The following is an 18477-nucleotide window of genomic DNA, read 5'->3' as shown; positions in this document are numbered from 1 at the left end:
TCTCCCTTACCATTGCCTAGCTATAAATGGATCACATTCTTGAAGGGTGACATCACTCCCTTCGAGGCACACAGCATGTGCGTGTATGCAGGCAGATCTATACAAACACTGACTCAGTCTCCACCCTGCTCATGACATACAGTCACACCCATTACTTCTGGGCTGTGTACCACTAACTGCAAATATCACTGCTGGAAAACTTGTCCCTTGATGAGAATATGGGGCAATACTCCAGAAGGATTGCTTTTGCAGGTGCAGAATACAGGGTCGTATAACAGAGAAACAAATATACTTCAAAAAAAATATGCAAAAATACACAAGAATGTAATTCATTATTGTATTATAAAAGTCTGTATGTTCAAAATGTTGCAGCATGCAGTGTAGAAAGAATACATTCAGAAGAGTGCAAGCTCCTACAAAGACATGGCTAAGCCTTGTTACTCACCAGTGGTAGTCTGAATGGGTAACAGTACCCCATGCAGGACATCAAGTGCATACCAGACAGATTTTTCCCCTCCAGCGGCTATACTCCCTAAGGTGATCTTCAGGCACAGGCTTCCATCAATGGGTGCAGCACGACTGTGGACCTGTAAAGCACTCTGCAGCTAACACACATGTTACACCAAGGGTGTCTAATAGAGCTCCTAATACAGAGTCCACTGCTCAAGGACACATTACAAGGCCAGCCTCTCATTTTTTTCTCAACAGGGACTGGCTACGGCCTTCAAGGCTATGCAGAATACCAGGTAAGTCGGGAAAGCTGCAAAATGAGCCCCAGTGGCCCTGCAGCCACTGAAAAATTGATTCAGAATGCAGGGTCATATGCTAAGAAATAAAAATACCAATAAAGACTATCACAAAAAAAAAAATACACAAAACACCAGAGAATGTAATTCATTATTGTATTATAAACATTTTCATGTTCAAGATGGCATTTAGTTTGCATTGAAATTTGAAGTGATACCATCACGTTAGAAGCAGCCATTCTGTAAGATGCACATGTTATCATTAGACTTCAGCTAATGAATGCACCGCGGACCTCAGTAAACAGTGTGCCAATATCCAGTTACAACACCCAGGCATTCTGAATTACTAGTGCGGGGGGTGTAGCCACTTCTGAGCATGTATTGCTGAAAGGGAATGGGCAGTCACCCATCACAGTCGTAGCAAGGTAAAGGAAGACTCTGCACATTGTCATTTGTACTTGGAGAGGGTTCCAGTGACCCCCAGGCACAGCAGAAACACCCATAGAGGCACTTGATAGAAGCAAGCTATCACTCTCTTACAGGCAATGATGCCATCTCACCATGGGACTGAACTGAAGCACTACACCTCTGAATTCTGACCAGTAAATAGAACAAAATAGAGAAGATGACCGCAAGAGGCAGCCATATACTTACATTCATTGTCTAACCTGCATTAGAAAACGTACAGCCAGAACGACTGTTTGCTATGGGCAACTCCTTCACCATCCTTCAATCCAGTTTTTATACAGGAGGTCCTCAGGTTCTAGTCATGTGAAATGATTGTAGCTGAATGCTATTTTACCTCACAAAATGGCGGTAAGTGATGATTACACTTCATTCCCAATGACGTTGTAACTACAAGTAAGATCCTAACAGTTTGTCAGTAATCCCTTATATCCTCCATGGTAAATAGTTGACCTCTAGAAATATAGGATAAAGCTTTGATTTATTTTTGCTCTTTTACATAAACAGCAGCACCTTGTCAAACATATATATTTAGCAATATTAACACCTGCTAATAATCACATTTATTTAAAAAGTTTTTCTCAGTCTTTCAAAACGTAAAAGATATCCACTATATTCCATCAATTTTAGTTAGTCCCATTCATTGTAAAAGGCACCAGGGTGTGTACACGGTAATAAAAAAAGATGGCGTTTGTTATCAGGAATGTATCCGCTGAACAATGCCAAACCGGTTGTTGGCTAAAATTAAACCCAAGGCAAATACCCAAAAATAGGAGACGGTGTCACATGTTTTCATACAACTGTAAAGTCTTCTCTAACTCCTGGCCGACTCTCTGATAAAAGACAATCTGTTCCTTTATATAATGCTGGATTGTCTGCTTGAAGTCTAGCAATCTCCTCTGGTGAAAGTGATTAATCTCTGCTTGCAAAGCAAATCCCACTACGCGGCACCTCTTCCGGATTCCATCCGCTTCTTCCTGCTCCATTTTCCCTTCGTCGCTCATTCGTTGGCTGTCCTTCACCTTAGCAAATGCTCCTATTTGAGACAGCCAGACAAAAACAAAACAGTAAGAGGTAGTATGTAGCTTCTCTCCCCGCAGCCATTCCTTTTAAGTAAACATGTTTTTGTATAAAAATATTTGAATCTACCTACTTCATTTAAACTCGTCATGACCCCGCCAACCTGGAGACTGCCAATGTTGTTGTCTTCTTCTAAAAATGCCAGTTGCTTGGCCTGTATGCTGACCCTCTATATGTAAAGGAGAACTATGAGGCGAGTGATTTTCACTCAACCTCATAGTTCGAGCCAAGGTGTGACAATGAAACTGTCACACGTTGGCTCAATAGATCAGGAAGTGAGCGAACACATACCGTCGCTCACTCACTTCTCGATCATCTCCCTGCAGAGAGCCGTGACTGTCACTCACGGCTCCTTGCAGGGATTCCCCGCTCCGTTCCTCCAGCGCTGACTGGCGGAACGATAGGCAGAGCCAACTGTCAATCACGCAGCTGGGTGGATCTCGAAAGTAATGTCGGGATCTGTCCCGGCTGTGACGTCTCTGTGGCTGTAGCTCGCGGTATACTGAGCTTTGGGTCACGGGAGGACGCTAGTTTGTGTCCTCCCGTGACCCTTAGGAGAACTACGGGGAAAAAGCACTTACCCCATAGTTCTCCTTTAATACTAAGGGACCCAGTTATTCAGGAGCAGCAGTATGTCCCTACCATGGCAATACTACTGCTTAAAAAACTGTTAGCTTCAGAAATTTGAAGGAAGCAAAGCCCATTTCATTCTGATGAAAGGGGATTGTGTATTAGTGGTGTAACAAGTGGTGGAAAGCGACATTTTTGTTAATAGTTAGGGCATTGTTGAATGCATTTTTAAGTTTAACTCCTGAGTTTAGTGTCACTTCAAAAAGAATGCAGCCACCACATCTAAGGACTGGTAAGTTGCCATGTAGTAAATGTCTGTTATTGGGCACACCTCTAAGGATATAAAATGGGGGAGCTAGAACTGCTACCCTGTTTCCCCGAAAATAAGACCTACCCCGATAATAAGACCTGGTACTATTTTTGGGCATTTGCTAAAATATAAGACCTACCCCGAAAATAAGACCTAGTTCTCCGGAGGAGAGAATCAGCGGTGCCAACGAAGCCAGCGCTAGAGGAAGCAAGGCGGCACCGGAGGGAGCAGAGCCGCATAAGCCGATGCTTCCTCCTGTCACAGGCGGAGTGATACCAAACTCACTCCGCCTGTGAGGAATACTAGTGAAAGCGCGATTGGTTACCAAATTGCTCTTTGAAAGGTACGGCACCCCTGATTTCCCTGATCACCCTATTCTTAACTTTGCCATTTTGGATTATTTAATTTGGATTTGGATTTGCATTAACTTTGGATTGTTGTACATTAAAAAAAAAAATAAGACCTACCCTGAAAATAAGACCTAGTGTGTTTTTTTGAGCCAAAAAATATATAAAAGACAGTGTCTTATTTTCGGGGAAACACGGTAACTTGCTTTTAAACATGTACAGGTGCCAGGGGCTGTCATCCTGATCCTAACAAGTAAATCATGGACCTAGAACTGGCATGCAGTCAGTAAAGTCTGATATCCTGTATGCTTATTTCACCTCAGTGTCTCACTAGATTGTAAACCCACAAACAGAACAGCCCTGAAGTCGGAAACCTTTAAAAACAATCAGAAGTAGCAACTTTCACATTTCTAATCTCACAGGCTTCCTTTAATAGCTGAACTTCACTTTTCTCAAAAACGGATATTGTAAGGAAGGACAAAAAAATAAATATATCTTTGGGAATTTTATTTGTTATCTGATTTGTGCTCTTGCATTTTCTTGAAATGATGCCCAATGTGAATGATTCAGCCTGTGCTTGTTGCAGCAAATGAATGAAATGATGCCACAAGTAAAATATCAACATGTCACTGCATGTGACTGATAGTCTAAGAGGCCTTGTAGAACCACAGCACAATATAAATATAGACTTCAATGTTTACAGCATCGCTTAAACTCATAAAATATATAAAGTCAATTGTTTTGTGCGATGCCATACGCATTGCTTCTTTTTTTTACCAAGACCTTGCTTCATTTTCTTTTATAAGCGTGCTTTTCTATTTAATAAATGCAGCTTGCAAAACAAACACCTATAAAAAGATGTAAGTGCAGCATGTATATAAACACACAGTAAAACAAAACCTCACATGCACGTACAACATCTAAGGCCCCATTCACACCTATGCGTATTGTAATATGCGCGCTTGTCGCGCGACCGTCACGCGGGTTTTTTACCGCGATTCGCGGTAAAAAAGTCGCGCGACCGTCGCGCGATTCCAAAGGCTACTTGGCAGTATCCAAATGGAAAACGCCCTACAAAACGGACCAATATGCAGCAAAAATGCTCCGGGACCTTTTCATGCGTGGGCCGTTTTGTAGTGCGTTCGGGACGGGCGGAAATACGGACAGGTGGGAACGATACCATTGACTACAATGCTATTTTTTTTTTTTACCGTTTTGTAGAGCGTTCATCGAGCGTAGGACGCGCTACAAAACGGTCAGGTGTGAATGGGGCCTAAGGCTTCATTCACATATGGCATTTGCATTTTCCGTGCGGAAAACGCGCAAATCTTAACACGCGCACGGATTCTGTGTGTTTGCGGCTATTACTATAGCCGGAATGCGCGGAATCCACCCACAGAAATCGCACTTGGACTTTTTTTGCAGGACGCTTGTTTTCGTACCATGCGGACGTTGCCCTACTGTGAACAATGCACTTTGGAATCCATTTTCTTTACGATTAGTGTGTTTCCGCACGGAAAACCGCTCATGTGTGAATGGAGCCTCAAAAAGTCAAACAAATAATCTATTAAATGTGTGCACATGGGAGACCTAATAAATAGTATTTATTATGGTACTGATATCCTTTATTTTATGAGGAAACTCAGCTGGAGAGTCTACTGCAGTTTTATCTTTCAGTAAATTGCCATTTCTTTTCAACACATCTATTAAATTTCACTGGCTTCTCTCTCACCCTCATTAGTTCTCTTGTGACTGCTTTAACTTTCCTTTATCTGTTTTATGTCCATTATGGGATGACTGTACAAACATAATATATCATTAGCAATAAAACCTAGTGATTGTGCTCATATAAAAGCAGTGGTAAAGGAAGCACGCTTTATCTTATGATAACAGGTAAGTAAACTGTTCTGAACTTACCTTTCTGTAGGTGGATGATGTCTGGAAAGTTAGACAGCAATCCTTGGTACAGAGACAGGGTATCGAGAAATCGAAACTGATCGTTCTTGGGTTGCTCAGCAAACATCTCCCCGACCTTTTCATAAGTTTGCCCTGTGTGAGCGATAGCACCAACAAGTGGTTCTGTACCATACGGCGGGTCTAGCTGGAAGGAATGACTAAGACCCTGAAGAGCATTTCCAAGCCTCTGAAACTCCTTACGAAAGCCACCCATGTGTTTACGTGCCAGTTCAGAGACCACACCGCTTAACTGTAGAACGCTCTCGTCCATCTTTTTTGAGAAGGCTTTGAAGGCATCCACACGTTCTTCCACATCCTGCAGGTCCTGGTGTTCAGTAGGCATCTGCAGAGTCAGTAGGAAGCTGGCACCCACCATCTCGTCTTTCTCAGCACGCCGTTTGCCCGCCTTCCATTGTTTCTCATCCCGACAGGTTAAGAAGTGCTGAAAACCATCATACTGGGAAAGGACAGGGTGACTGGTCATGTGATCCATCCACAGGATCAAACGGCGTTTACGTTTTTGGATGAAGTCTTCTTCAAAACGTCCTGTAGCTTGCTTTTCGGGCAAGTGTGGAATAGAGATTACTGTAAACTTGTGCAGAAGCCGGTTGTATAACCAGTCAAAATGCTTGTATCTTCGGTAAACTGGAGAGTTGGTGTGCCCTGGTGTAATCCTAACAAAAAGAAAAACCGAAGGTAAAGACAAGGGATTACATTTGGTAAAAATCACTTTAATAAAAAAAAAAGATAAAGAGGCTGACAACTGTTGAGAATATCACTGTAACCAAGTATGCCCCCTGTATGTCCCTAAAGAGAATCTTACTCTTCCCTTAAGCATGCCCTCATAAACTGTATCTCTCTGAATAAGAATATTACTCTACCCTCAAGCATGTCCTCATAACCTGTATCTCTCTGAATCAAAATATTACTCTACCCTCAAGCATGTCCTCATAAACTGTATCTCTCTGAATGAGAATATTACTCTAACCTCAAGCATGTCCTCATAAACTGTATCTCTCTGAATGAGAATATTACTCTGACCTCAAGCATGTCCTCATAAACTGTATCTCTCTGAATGAGAATATTACTCTGACCTCAAGCATGTCCTACTCACCTGTATCTCTCTGAATGAGAATATTACTCTGACCTCAAGCATGTCCTACTCACCTGTATCTCTCTGAATGAGAATATTACTCTAACCTCAAGAATCCTAAATTGTAAGTCCCTGAAAGATGAAGAAAGAATGTGCTTCTGCACAGTAGATGAAAGTTTTATCGATGGATTTAGGATTCACAGCTTTCCCTGGAATCAGTAAGAAGACTGTATCCTGTCACCCTCGCCTAGGCAAGCATGCTGCAAAGTGGGGTGTCGGGTGAATACAATTTTTTTGCTTTAACCTATCATTTTATTATTTAGGAGTGAAGGAGGGGTTAGGCAATAAATGGAACTTGTATTTTCTTGCACGCTCCGATTTAATGAGCACTCAAATGGAAATTGAGTCAGTCCGCCTAAAACTGATATTTACAAGGAAAAGTTCAGGAATATATCAAAATTCCCCCCCAAACCCCCTCCATACACTCAGCTGTGCCACTTTATAGGTCCTAACTTACCTACTCCAATGGCTGTGGCCTCATGCACTGTCTGCAGCCCAGCTGGTACAAATGGGGAGACCGGCTACCTGCACCTGCACACCAACATCCCATAAACTTGTACTGTAAACAGTACTGCAGAGGCAACCTTCCATTCAAGTCCATTCAAGTCAAGTCAGACAGCATGATACTAGATTTTTACTAGCTGGACTGTAAACCACACAAAAGGCCACAAATGTTAGAAAAAGCGAGTAAGAACCAGCAAGGTGGATTGCACAGCTGAGTGTATAGAGGAGGCTATGGAGCGAGGCAGATGGGGTTTTTATATATTTCTGAATTGGTAGATGCTAAAAAGTTCAACCACCCAACAGTCCTGTGTATCTCTTGGGGACTGTTGTTCAGATCTCTGACTTTTTTTATGCTGAATGCAGCAGCAGATGTTCAACACACACACAAAAAGGTGGACAGGAACCCCTCACAACTCATGTCTGGATAGGAACAGGGCAAGAACTATGGGAGGTTTCTTTACTGGGGTATCAAAGACATACAAGAAGACATGAGCTGATTTAGCCCACCTGGCTTCACATCCAACCAAATACCACTTTTGGGTGGACTGACCCTATACAGTATGCATGCAAAGCTGTCCAACTGCCAAAATCAACAAATACACATGGAGCTTGTTATTGAGTCTGAAGGGTAACACAGAACCTATTCTGCATTTTTTTCTTGGAATTACACCCTCCCACACCCTTTGTTCACTCTCTTTAGTAACAGAGTGACCTGACGGCACAAATATTGCACAAGCAAAATTTCAGTTTGTTGTTTACAGGACATACTAGTACACATTATTGTACTCTACACTGACACATCCCAACTTCTTTTGCTAAAAATGAATGACACACTTTTTCCTTAGTTACACAAAGAAACAAAACAGAGTATGCCACTTTTGCAGATTCCAGACATTGTTCAGTAAATGCATGAATATAAATAGTACATTCTGAGTAAACACTGGGTCAAGCACTTTTCTTAAGTACACACAGATTTTTCCAGACACTACAAAGATTCCACTGACTGTACTAATGAAGACTGCTATGCCTCTGCATATGAACGCTCTTTCTCACCTGTAGGAAATGTAACTCTTAATTCCTTTGAACTTTGTCTGTTTGGTGGGTTCCTCCACAGAGCAACTGAATGCATTACGATCTTCCCGCCACTGCGGACCCATAGGTCCCATTTCAATAAGATGAGTTTCAGGCACTCTGCCCATCTGTGGCACATCACCAAGTATAAAGGCCTCAACGCCTGACCTTACAAAGCTAGAGAACCTGTTTAAGTTCCTCCCCACAACACTGCCCCTTTTTGCACCTGCCACACTGTCCTGGCGTTCCAGTTGTGGCCGTGGTCGGTGGGTATATTCAGGTCTTGGGTTATGGTGGTGTGGTGGCTGATTGTATGGGACACCATTTGGACCACTTGGTTCTTCTGCAACAGACTGTCCATCATCCCATTCATCCCAGTCATCATCATCCTCCTCATCATCATCGTAGCTCCCATGATGTGTAGTATCTGGATAACTTTGATGGTGTGCTGGGTAGTCTACTTGTACAGATCCAGAACGGGGTGGTTGAATGATTTCAACATATGATGCTGGAAACAGCCCAGTCTCACCACGGGTATTTGTGCCCTGAAGCCACCCATCCAGCGAAACCTCACTTAACAGACGTAGCTCCTCATTCTCCAGGATGTCTATTTCTTCTTTGTTCTCACTCTGGAAGCTGTACAGAGCTCGAGCTTTCAGTGCCATGATGAAAAAGACTGGAGCAAAATCCTGCAACGGTAATGAGCAATATGATTAAAAAAGCCATTAACATTTAAGTTTCATTATATAAACATTAACAACTGAAGATCTATTTCCTTCTCTTTAGTGATCTTGTACGCATAATATCAGGTAGTGTACTGATACAGTCTAGTTGCAAAATGGCAATTACATTGCCCTTTGCTATTTATTTAGTATTGCTCACAGTCCAGGGTAACAAGGAGTTTGCCATCAAAGCAAATTGTTCAACCAAGAGAGTTTTGAAACAGAGTGCAGCTAATGAAGAGGGTCGGAGAGTAAATTGTAGTACAAAAAGGTAATTTATTGAATAAAATATCCACAGTAAACTGGATGCACTATTTAAACCAACAGACCCCACACCATTAAAATTTGATTATTGCAACTAGGGTTGCACAGATACCAAGTACAGTACTCGGTACAAGTACGAGTACATGTACCGATACTTTTGAGCTCCAAGACTAGATTAGAGAAAAATTCAAAAATTAGGAGGCAGCTGTCATTTGTAAGGAGCACACGGAGCTCCTGGGATTTGTACATCTCTGTTTTAATGTACGATTTTGTTTTTATAAATATAAATAAAGGGATGCACAGATACCAGTTTTGCGAGTACGAGTACTGGTACTTGCCGAGTACTTACAAGTACGAGTACTGAAACATTTTTGTTTATTGTCATGTGACAGTTTTTCTAAAACAATACAGACTAATGATTTCAGGACAGTGGTGGGGCGCCAGAGCCAGGTCCCAGCTGCACCCGCTGCAACCCTGGCAGTTCTCATGAAAATGCAGAGTATCTGCACTGGTACTCGAAAAGTATCTGTGCATCCCTAATTGCAACAATCCATCCATTCATATCTGCACCCAAACAGGGAGTTTGCCACCGTTACAGAAAATGTATCAATTAGCAATGACCAGTTTCCAGGGTTGAAAAAAATACAGTGCTTCCTGTCATGGCCTAAAGGTTTGCTGTATCTTAAGATAAATGCAGTTGTTCTGCCTATACTGAAAACCCACATACAATGAAATATTTAGCTACAGTCATAGAAAGTTAAAATATATGTATAGCCAAAACCTTTTGTTTTGGATATGTAAGGAAGGCTTAGAACCCCTGTCAAGTTGTTACTACTGTCTGTGTTCCCGCTGGGGAGAATAACCCTGCCTTTTTGTCCTAGTAACCACTGTCACCGAGATAAAAAGCGATGGGAAATCAAACATTTTTAGTTGCCCCCAAAATAGGTATAAAGGGGGAAAATCTTACAATGGCAACACCTGTTCAGGTGACAAATGTCTAATCTTACTTTGCAGAGATTTCCTCTCACTTCCTGTTGCATCTCTGGGACAGGAAGTAAGAAGAAAAGAAAATGTTCCCAATGGCACAGGATGGAACCCAAAAACTCTGTATATACTAATTAAAATGCAATGCACCTCAGTACTGTGAACTGAACAAGCATGCACTTTTCTACAGTACAAATCAACTGGCCTTAAGAGGATGGCACACAGTCTTTTTTGGTTAACATTTTATGTTCTGCTGGTAAATTAGACCGTTGTCTCATTGAAGCTTAACTGCAGTCAGATAGCTAAATGCACAGTTGAAATAGATAGCTGAAAAGTTTTACCTATCAAGGATTTGTAATTCTGCTCTGCCATTCTTGTCATTCAGGCACCCTCACCAGCAGGGGCGTCCCGAGGCTGGGTGACACCCGGAGCGGTAACCGAGTGTCACACCGCCGAGACGTCACCACGCGCGTGGGCGATGACGTCTTTGTGCACGCGCGTCAGTATTCTGATACCTGCCGGCAGCCATCTTGGTGATGGACGCCGGCAGAGAGAGGAGGGGACAGTCACCCGGCGGGATAAGGTATGCCGTCGGGTCCCCTGTCGGGCGTTCGGTCCATGACCGAGCGCCCAACTTTTCACAGGGGGGTAACACCAAAATGACTGTGTCATTTTGGTGTCACCCCTCAAATGGTGTCACCCGTGTGCGGGCCGCACCCCCGTACCTCCCTTGTGACGCCACTGCTCACCACCAGCACAACCAGTTGCGCCCGCCCCAAGATGCTTTGCGGCCGCCCGAACAGTTTCGGATTCTCGGACTAGTAGTCCGAGAATCCGAAACTAGTAGTAGAGATATGCAAAAAAAAAGGAGGGTTTAGAAACCCTTTAAGCATCATAGCCTTGATCAGGACCCTCTCCAACCTGTGATTGGGCAAAGAAGGAGCAGATGCACACTGATGAGGTTGCCTCTCTGCTCTCTTCTCCTGTAAGCACGGTGCCAGATTTAGACAACACTCAGAAAAGCCTAACTGGTTCACAGTGCTGTGATGTGCAAAAGATTACAAAATCTGATTAAAGAAATGTCAGGCTGTTATGCTAGTTCTATGTAAAAATGCATTTAATTTGTTTTTGAATAAACACATAAATGGATTAGAAGTTGGTTTTTCATACCTGCTTGGAGTTTGGTTTTAAGGAATACCCGTGTAAAGATTAAACCTGCTAAACTGCAAGTAGGACTGTAAAGAAGTCACACAGAGTTTCCTGTTTGAACCTTTTGACATCTTCATGAGCCACCAAAGTGCCTAAAACCCAGGATAGGGCATTATGCAAATGTAGGTTCAAATATGGGCTCTGGCCCGCCCTTTCCAACACTACGCTCCTGGTCAGTGGGACAGCCCATCACACTGAGGGACCAAAAGTGATGTACTTTAGACAGAAAGGCCCATGTGAATTATAACTTTCACACATTTAAAGTGTATGTCAGGGCAAAAAAAAAAAAAGATGCAATACATCCCTGCAATAAATTCACATCTCTCCATGTTTTATCCCTTTAAAGACCATACAAGTACAGAAAAATGTCTGTTGATCTGCCAGAAATGCACACAGCTCCTAAAACCCTGTTGTGGACTGACAAAACACAGTATTGTTGTGGACTAATTGGTGTCAGCACTGCTCAACTGTCTTTTGTCAAAAGATGAATCTCTCTGAATCTGACACCAAGTCTCTCTCAGTATACTTATATCTACTACATTTAATGGTGTATTCTTTAAAAAGAAATTACATTGTTTTACATAGAACAAGCATCAGTACTTCACTGACATCCTTGGCACAACATTCCTCAAGATGAGAGAGGGAGGTACAGCACTAGAGCTAATTAGTCTCTCCCACGTGCACATTTGCTGACAAGAGGTGAGAACAGAGTGAGCAGAGTTGGTGATTTATTAGTGTTGCTGCTCCTTTATTGTCCAGTCAGCAGTCTGCAGGAGGGGTTGTTGTCACCATTTTGGTTGAGTGGTCTGCCTGAGGTGTATAAATAAGAGAAGTGGCTGGATAAATTACAAATCATTTAGCAGATAAGCCAGTTCACATATGTGCATTTCATATATGTATTTAAATGTCTCTCCGGAGCTCAGCTTAAAGTGGACCTTTACCCCTTTCACTAAAAATCACATCAGCATGCAGGTCTGCAAACTGATATGAAATCACTTAACAATCGATTGGCTAAATAAACATAGCTTTCTTGACTTACAATTACTGTTTTCCACTTCCTGGTCCTCTTAGGCATTAGAAATGTAGCCTGTGCCCAAGAGATGAATCCTGGGAAGGTTAAGTCAGCAGTGCATTGCTGGGAAATCTCATTTGTAAGCTGCAAAATCTCACAAGATCTCAGAGGAAGGCATTTTCCCCCTGAGATGATGTGCATGGTCACGTGCCAGAGTTCTAGGAAGTAAAGGGAGATAAATTATTCTGCCCAATGGCCACTGTGAGAAGAATGGGGAAGAAAAGAGAAATAAGGTATGCAAAGAATAAAAAGCCAGCAATTATCTCCAAGTATCAATTTGTAAATTGCCATTACTAAAAAGTCCCAAAAGGTGTCTTTGTTGTTATTTGAAATATATGGGTAAAGTTCCTCTTTACCCTCCTGCCACCAGCCGTACACATGGCAGCACAGAGGTGAGCTTTCTGCCGCGCTGTCATATATGCACACGGCTGGCATATGTTTTACGCTAGGAGTACATTCAACCATGCTCCCCCAGCACTGTGACTACATTGTCATGAATAGTTCCAGGTCACCCAGTAAAGGAAGGCAGTAGGACAGTCTCCCGATTATATGGTCCCTGTGACAGTCAATCACAGTAATCAAGCGACCATGAAGCCCAGGAAATGTATCCGGTATTTAGAACCTGTTAAAAGGGCAGCACTAGGGGGTTAATGTACGCTGCCTGCAATTACTTAACATTTATGATTTTTTTTACCCATGCACGCATGTAGGATGCAAGTTATCTGTATTACATTAATGTGTAATTACTGTTCCAATATCATACATAGCCGGCCATCTGTGTGAGTCACCATTTTTCCAGGGAAATTGCTATTTTGCCATCATACTTAAACTGCTCAAGACTGTAAAATGGATAAAGGTCTAAGGATGTCTGCAGGAAGAAAATCCTAAAACGTGCCACCTAAAAGTCCTGTGAGCTCCTATAATAAATACTATAGTGCAGTTTACACTGCAGCGTTAGTGCTGTAATTGGTTCTTTTTCGCTCTCTGGTGGTGTTCCCTTTGTGAGCCACAAACCGCCGTCAGATGGCCACTTCTCACAACTCTGGGGCCAAGCTAAAGTCACAGTCGTATTTGGATTCAGAGTGTTCAGTATATAAATACAAATTGCATGGTCTTGTTAGTGGTTCTGACAAAAGTATTTAACATTTAAATGTAGTGTAATTTGAATACACAAGCTCATGCTTAACAATGAGGTTGCGGTAATTTAATATGAGCTGCCAGCTTCTGCATATATAACAGGTGCCGCACCTGCTCCAGGCATCAAGGGTTCTAGAAACTCAAAGTATAATAAACATTATAATTATAATATAGAACAAAATAATAAATCATAAATGTGAACCAGTGTTCATTAAAATGAACCTGTGAAGATAGAAATATTAGGAGTGTCTATTGCGGACATGTTTTTAAAATTGCAGGCTCTAGGGCTGTCACCCTGCCCCTTGCTTCAATACCTAAGGGGACACTGGTCTGGAATAAGTAGTCAGGCTTCAGTTCAAACTGCAGACTTCACTGGCTGCATGCTTGTTGTGGGTCAGGTCGTGAAGCCAGGATGAAGATGACAACACTGCATATTTTCCTGGGCCCAGCGGAGGTGACAAGCGACTACAGGTGAGTGGGGACAGGGGAATATGGAAAGGTACTGTTTTTTTTTTACCTTAATGCAGAGAATGTATTAAATGAGAACTATGGGGAGAGTAAAATTCACTCAACCCCATGATTAGAGCCAATGTGTGACACTGAAGCTGTTGGCTCTACTGATGGAGAACTGAGCAATCACATACCGCTGATTACTCAGTTCCCGATCTTCTCCCTGCAGAGAGCGGTGACTGTCACTCTCCATTCCTCCAAAGCTGACTGGAGGGATGGACAGGGGATGGGGTGGTCACAGCTGGCTACAGAGGCAGAGCCAGCTGTCAATCAGGCAGCATGGTGGATCCCGACAATATTGTCAGGATCAGTCCGGGCTGCAGCGTGGCTCTGTGCCGCCAGCATACAAAAGGCAATAGCCTGCTATATGCTGAGTTTAGGGTCACAGGAGGATATTAGTATATGTCCTCCTGTCACCCTAAAGAGAACTATGAGCAAAAAAAAGTCTGGGCCATAGTCCTCTTTTAAGGTAAAAAACGGCTAGCCTTCAGTACTACTTTAAATGACTAAGTCATTATTCAAACCATTAATATCCCCCCATAGTTAGTTGTGCAATCAGTTTTTTTTCCAGATGTGTTTTTGCATACCAATAACTTCTTTAAGTACTTTAGCTGGCCAAAAAGAATAGGCAGTGATGAGGCATCAGCAAACCATCTGATGGCTGAATGTTTTTCCCCAAGTTATTGAGCATCTCCCTTTTAAAGAAGAACTATGAGGTGAGTGCTTTTCACTCACCTCATAGTTCTAGCCGACCTGTGACAATGAGACTGTCACAGGTCGGCTCAGTAGATCGGGAAGTGAGCGAACACATAACGGTGCTCGCTCACCTTCCGATCTTGTCACAGCTCTCTGCCGTGACAGGGGAGGGGCTGGATTATCCCCTCCCCGATCTGCCGGTGCTGACTGGCGGAACGGACGGGGGAGGGTACAGCTGGCTCTGCCTCTAGATAGGCAGAGCCAGCTGTCAGTCACACAGCTGGGCGGATCCAGACATAATTGTCGGGATCCGCTTCAGCTGCGGCGTCTCAGTATACTCGAAAGTAATGTCGGGATCTGTCCCGGCTGCGGCGTCTCTAGCTCGCGGTATACTGAGCCTAGGGTGACGGGAGGACGCTAGTTTGTGTCCTCCCGTTACCCTAAGGAGAACTATGGGGAAAAGCCCTGACCCCATAGTTCTCCTTTAAGCTGGCCATGCAGTATACAATTGCCCCATCCATGCTGAACGGGGTGAATGGAGGAATGTCCCCTAAAAGCTATTGTATTCTGACAGCTGGAGCCCATGGCTGCAGTTAATTGGCTGCAGTCACTGTTCATCCACCAACTTTCCAGCCGACTCTTTTCACGAATGACGATCGAAAAATACGTCTTTTGTCAAAATCAGACCAGAGGACCACAGATCAGCAAGAATCAGATGAGCTGAAATCCAACTTTACAGGCATACTAACATGCATATAAAGATCATGCAGTCTTCAGGAGGAGCAAGCCCACCTGGGGCAAAACGCGTTGAGATAAAGATACAAACCATTCTAGGCATTATCTGCAGTGATACCATCCACACAGATAGGTACCTTTAAAAAGGCCGATAACAATACAGAGACTGCTCTTGCATCTGCGATAGCTGCCTATTATGTATTTAATAAATGGAGATGTATATTGATTTTATTGTTTCATCATGTATATAGTTGTACAATACAATTTTAATTGGTAATAATTAAAATGTATCATTTTTAACAGTTACTTATCATCTCAGCACCTTTAAATGTGTGACACTGAATCTGTCGGCTCTATTGATGGAGAACTGAGCGATCGCATACCCTGATCTTCTCCCTGCATAGAGCAGTGAATGACTATCTTTACTGATTTGTTCTTGGTTCACTCACTTCACATACACTTTAAATCTTAAAAGCAGGATCATCCCTAAAATGAGGCAGCCTGAGGCAGTTGCATCAGTCGGCATCTCGTGGGTTGGCAGCAGGCCAAGCTGCATGGCCGCTCTGCTGCACAATGTTTGGAGTGTGCCTGCCGCCCCTTTCTGGCCAGAGTGTCCCAGGTTGCTAAGAGCTGGGCGGAGAGATGTATATCTCCCCACCCAGCTCTTAGCAACCTGGGACGCTTTGAACGTTGTCCCACCTAGCTCCTAGCAACCAGTGACATCACTGGCTGCCAGGAGCTTAGCAGGACACTGCGTCCCCCCCCCGGCTTCAAAAAAGATAGGGATGCCCCTGCTTACAAGTGCAAAACCTTTACAGTAGCTTCCCTACACTGGTTCTTTTTCTTTGGCAACAATGTTAAAGGAGAACTATGAGGTGAGTGCTTTTCACTCACCTCATAGTTCTAGCCGACCTGTGACAATGAGACTGTCACAGGTCGGCTCAGTAGATCGGGAAGTGAGCGAACACATACGGGCGTTCGCTCACTTCTCGATCCTGTCACGGCTCTCTGCCGCGACAGGGGAGGGACTGGCTTCCCCTCTCCCCGCTCCGATCCTCCAGCGCTGACTGGCGGAACGGACAGGGGAAAAGGCAAGTACAGCTGGCTCTCCCTTTATGTCACTCACGCAGCTGGGCGGATCCAGACATAATTGTGGGGATCTGCTTCAGCTGCGGCGTCTCAGTATACCGCGAGCTGTAGCTCTGTATATACCGCAAGCGTCTCTGTATACTGCAACTCACCCCCTCCCCTGCCTGATCCTCCAGCGCTGACTGGTGGAATGGACGGGGGAGGGGGCGGGCACAGCTGGCTCTGCCACTGGATAGGCAGAGCCAGCTGTCAATCCTGCAGTTGGGTGGATCTCAACAGCAATGTCGGGATCCGTCCCAGCTGCGGCGTCTCAGTATACAGTGAGCTGTAGCTCGCGGTATACTGAGCTTTGGGTGACCGGAGGATGATAGTTTGTGTCCTCCCGTTACCCTAAGGAGAACTATGGGTGAAAAGCCCTAAGACCATAGTTCTTCTTTAATGTTTTACTCTATAGAAACAAAATTAGAGGTGGAAAAATGAGGTCAAGGTGAACCACAAGTTGTAACAATTGTGACCTTCGTAACATCAATGGGTGAAACATTTCCCATAAATATGCCACAAAAAAGTTAATAAACACATCATAGAATATAATGGAATCTTATTACATTACACCAAATCTTAGTCTTGTCCTCAATAGTCCTGTGACAACTTTATGAGCTAGAGGATTGCAAATAAAAAGGAAACCACCTAGATGATTGTTCTGTTCATCCGTTATTTGTACAGTACAGACAGAGGGCTGCCCTGGTGATCTCTCTGTCAGTGAAATGTATTTAATATGCTGAAAGAAAAGACATTCCAGAACAGAATATTGTTCTGTGATCAACACATTTCATAATCAGTCAGAAATATCTGTAGCATTAGATCTAGCATATACAGCATATTCCAGGCCACATATTTTCAGCCATATAGCACCATGGGGGGTTCGTTAACATAATCTGCATTTGAGCTGCGCTGGCGGATTTTTCTGCGCAGCCCGAACGCAAGACAAGGCAATTTGCCTTCTCATGGATGGTGACAGTTCATACCACTGCATTCTGGTGGTGTGCACTTAAAAATAGTACGGCATGCAGTATTTTTTTTTTTAAGCGCACCGCAGTGAGGTGTGGTATCACCACATCGCACCGCAGTGAGCCCATAGAACGTAATGAAATGTCACTTGCAATGTTTCAATAAAGTTCTAACAAAAGAAAACAGTCCAACGCGGCTCAACTGATCGCATCAGCGCAGTCTGCTGATTTGAACAAAGCCGGAGAGGAAATTAGAATCTATTCGTACTAAACAACCTGGATGGAGGAATCTCCTGCAGTGCTATTGTATTCTGACAGTTTGCCCTGCTGACTGTCAAAATACCTAAACAGTGACTGCATCTGATTGGATATTTTATGACTTGGTTCCTTCGAAGGATGTCAGATGGGAGCCGGCAGACAGGGCCACCCCATAATTGAAGTTCTTGATGAACCAGACAATATTTACTCAGCTTTAAACACCATTAGGACTAGGAGCCCTGGTTTACATTAGGGGTTAGGATTAGGGGCTAGGAGCCCTGGTTTACATTCTGGCAGCTGCCCAATGGGGATTTCAGACAACTATTAAAGTACTTAAAATCTGTTAAAGCAGTTTAAAAAATTCATGTTTTATAAATGTAAAAACAATGAGGATGATTCAATAAAGCATGTGTCATACTTTTCTGGCGTTATGGCCGTATTAGAAGGTCCTGTGCCAAAATCATGCTTGCTGTATGACAATTTTCTTGCTATTTCTGACATGCATGTGACAAAGTCAGCTAGTTCTTATGTGTGACACTTTTACATTCTGGCTGACTGCGACGAATTGATTAAGGAATACCGACAGATTGGT

At 43.3% G+C, this 18477-nt stretch overlaps 1 protein-coding gene across 1 annotated transcript in view; it reads right to left on the bottom strand.

The window, feature by feature from the left end:
* Positions 1-1410: 1410 nt before the first annotated feature.
* SNX33 (sorting nexin 33) overlaps positions 1411-18477 on the bottom strand; it is a 22116-nt gene continuing 5049 nt past the window's right edge. The window contains exons 2-4 of the mRNA XM_018554659.1: positions 8185-8891; positions 5436-6148; positions 1411-2247 (exon numbers count right to left, since the gene is read on the bottom strand). Of these exons, the coding sequence (XP_018410161.1) occupies positions 1994-2247; positions 5436-6148; positions 8185-8867 (1650 nt within the window). The 5' untranslated portion in view covers positions 8868-8891 and the 3' untranslated portion in view covers positions 1411-1993. The remainder of the gene's footprint in view (positions 2248-5435; positions 6149-8184; positions 8892-18477) is intronic.

This window comes from Nanorana parkeri, unplaced genomic scaffold (genome assembly GCF_000935625.1).
Source record: "Nanorana parkeri isolate BGI_ZX_2015 unplaced genomic scaffold, ASM93562v1 scaffold167, whole genome shotgun sequence".
Lineage (NCBI taxonomy): Eukaryota > Metazoa > Chordata > Amphibia > Anura > Dicroglossidae > Nanorana > Nanorana parkeri.
The sequence above is the reverse complement of the archived record's forward strand: the minus strand, read 5'-3'. Positions and strand labels throughout refer to the sequence as shown.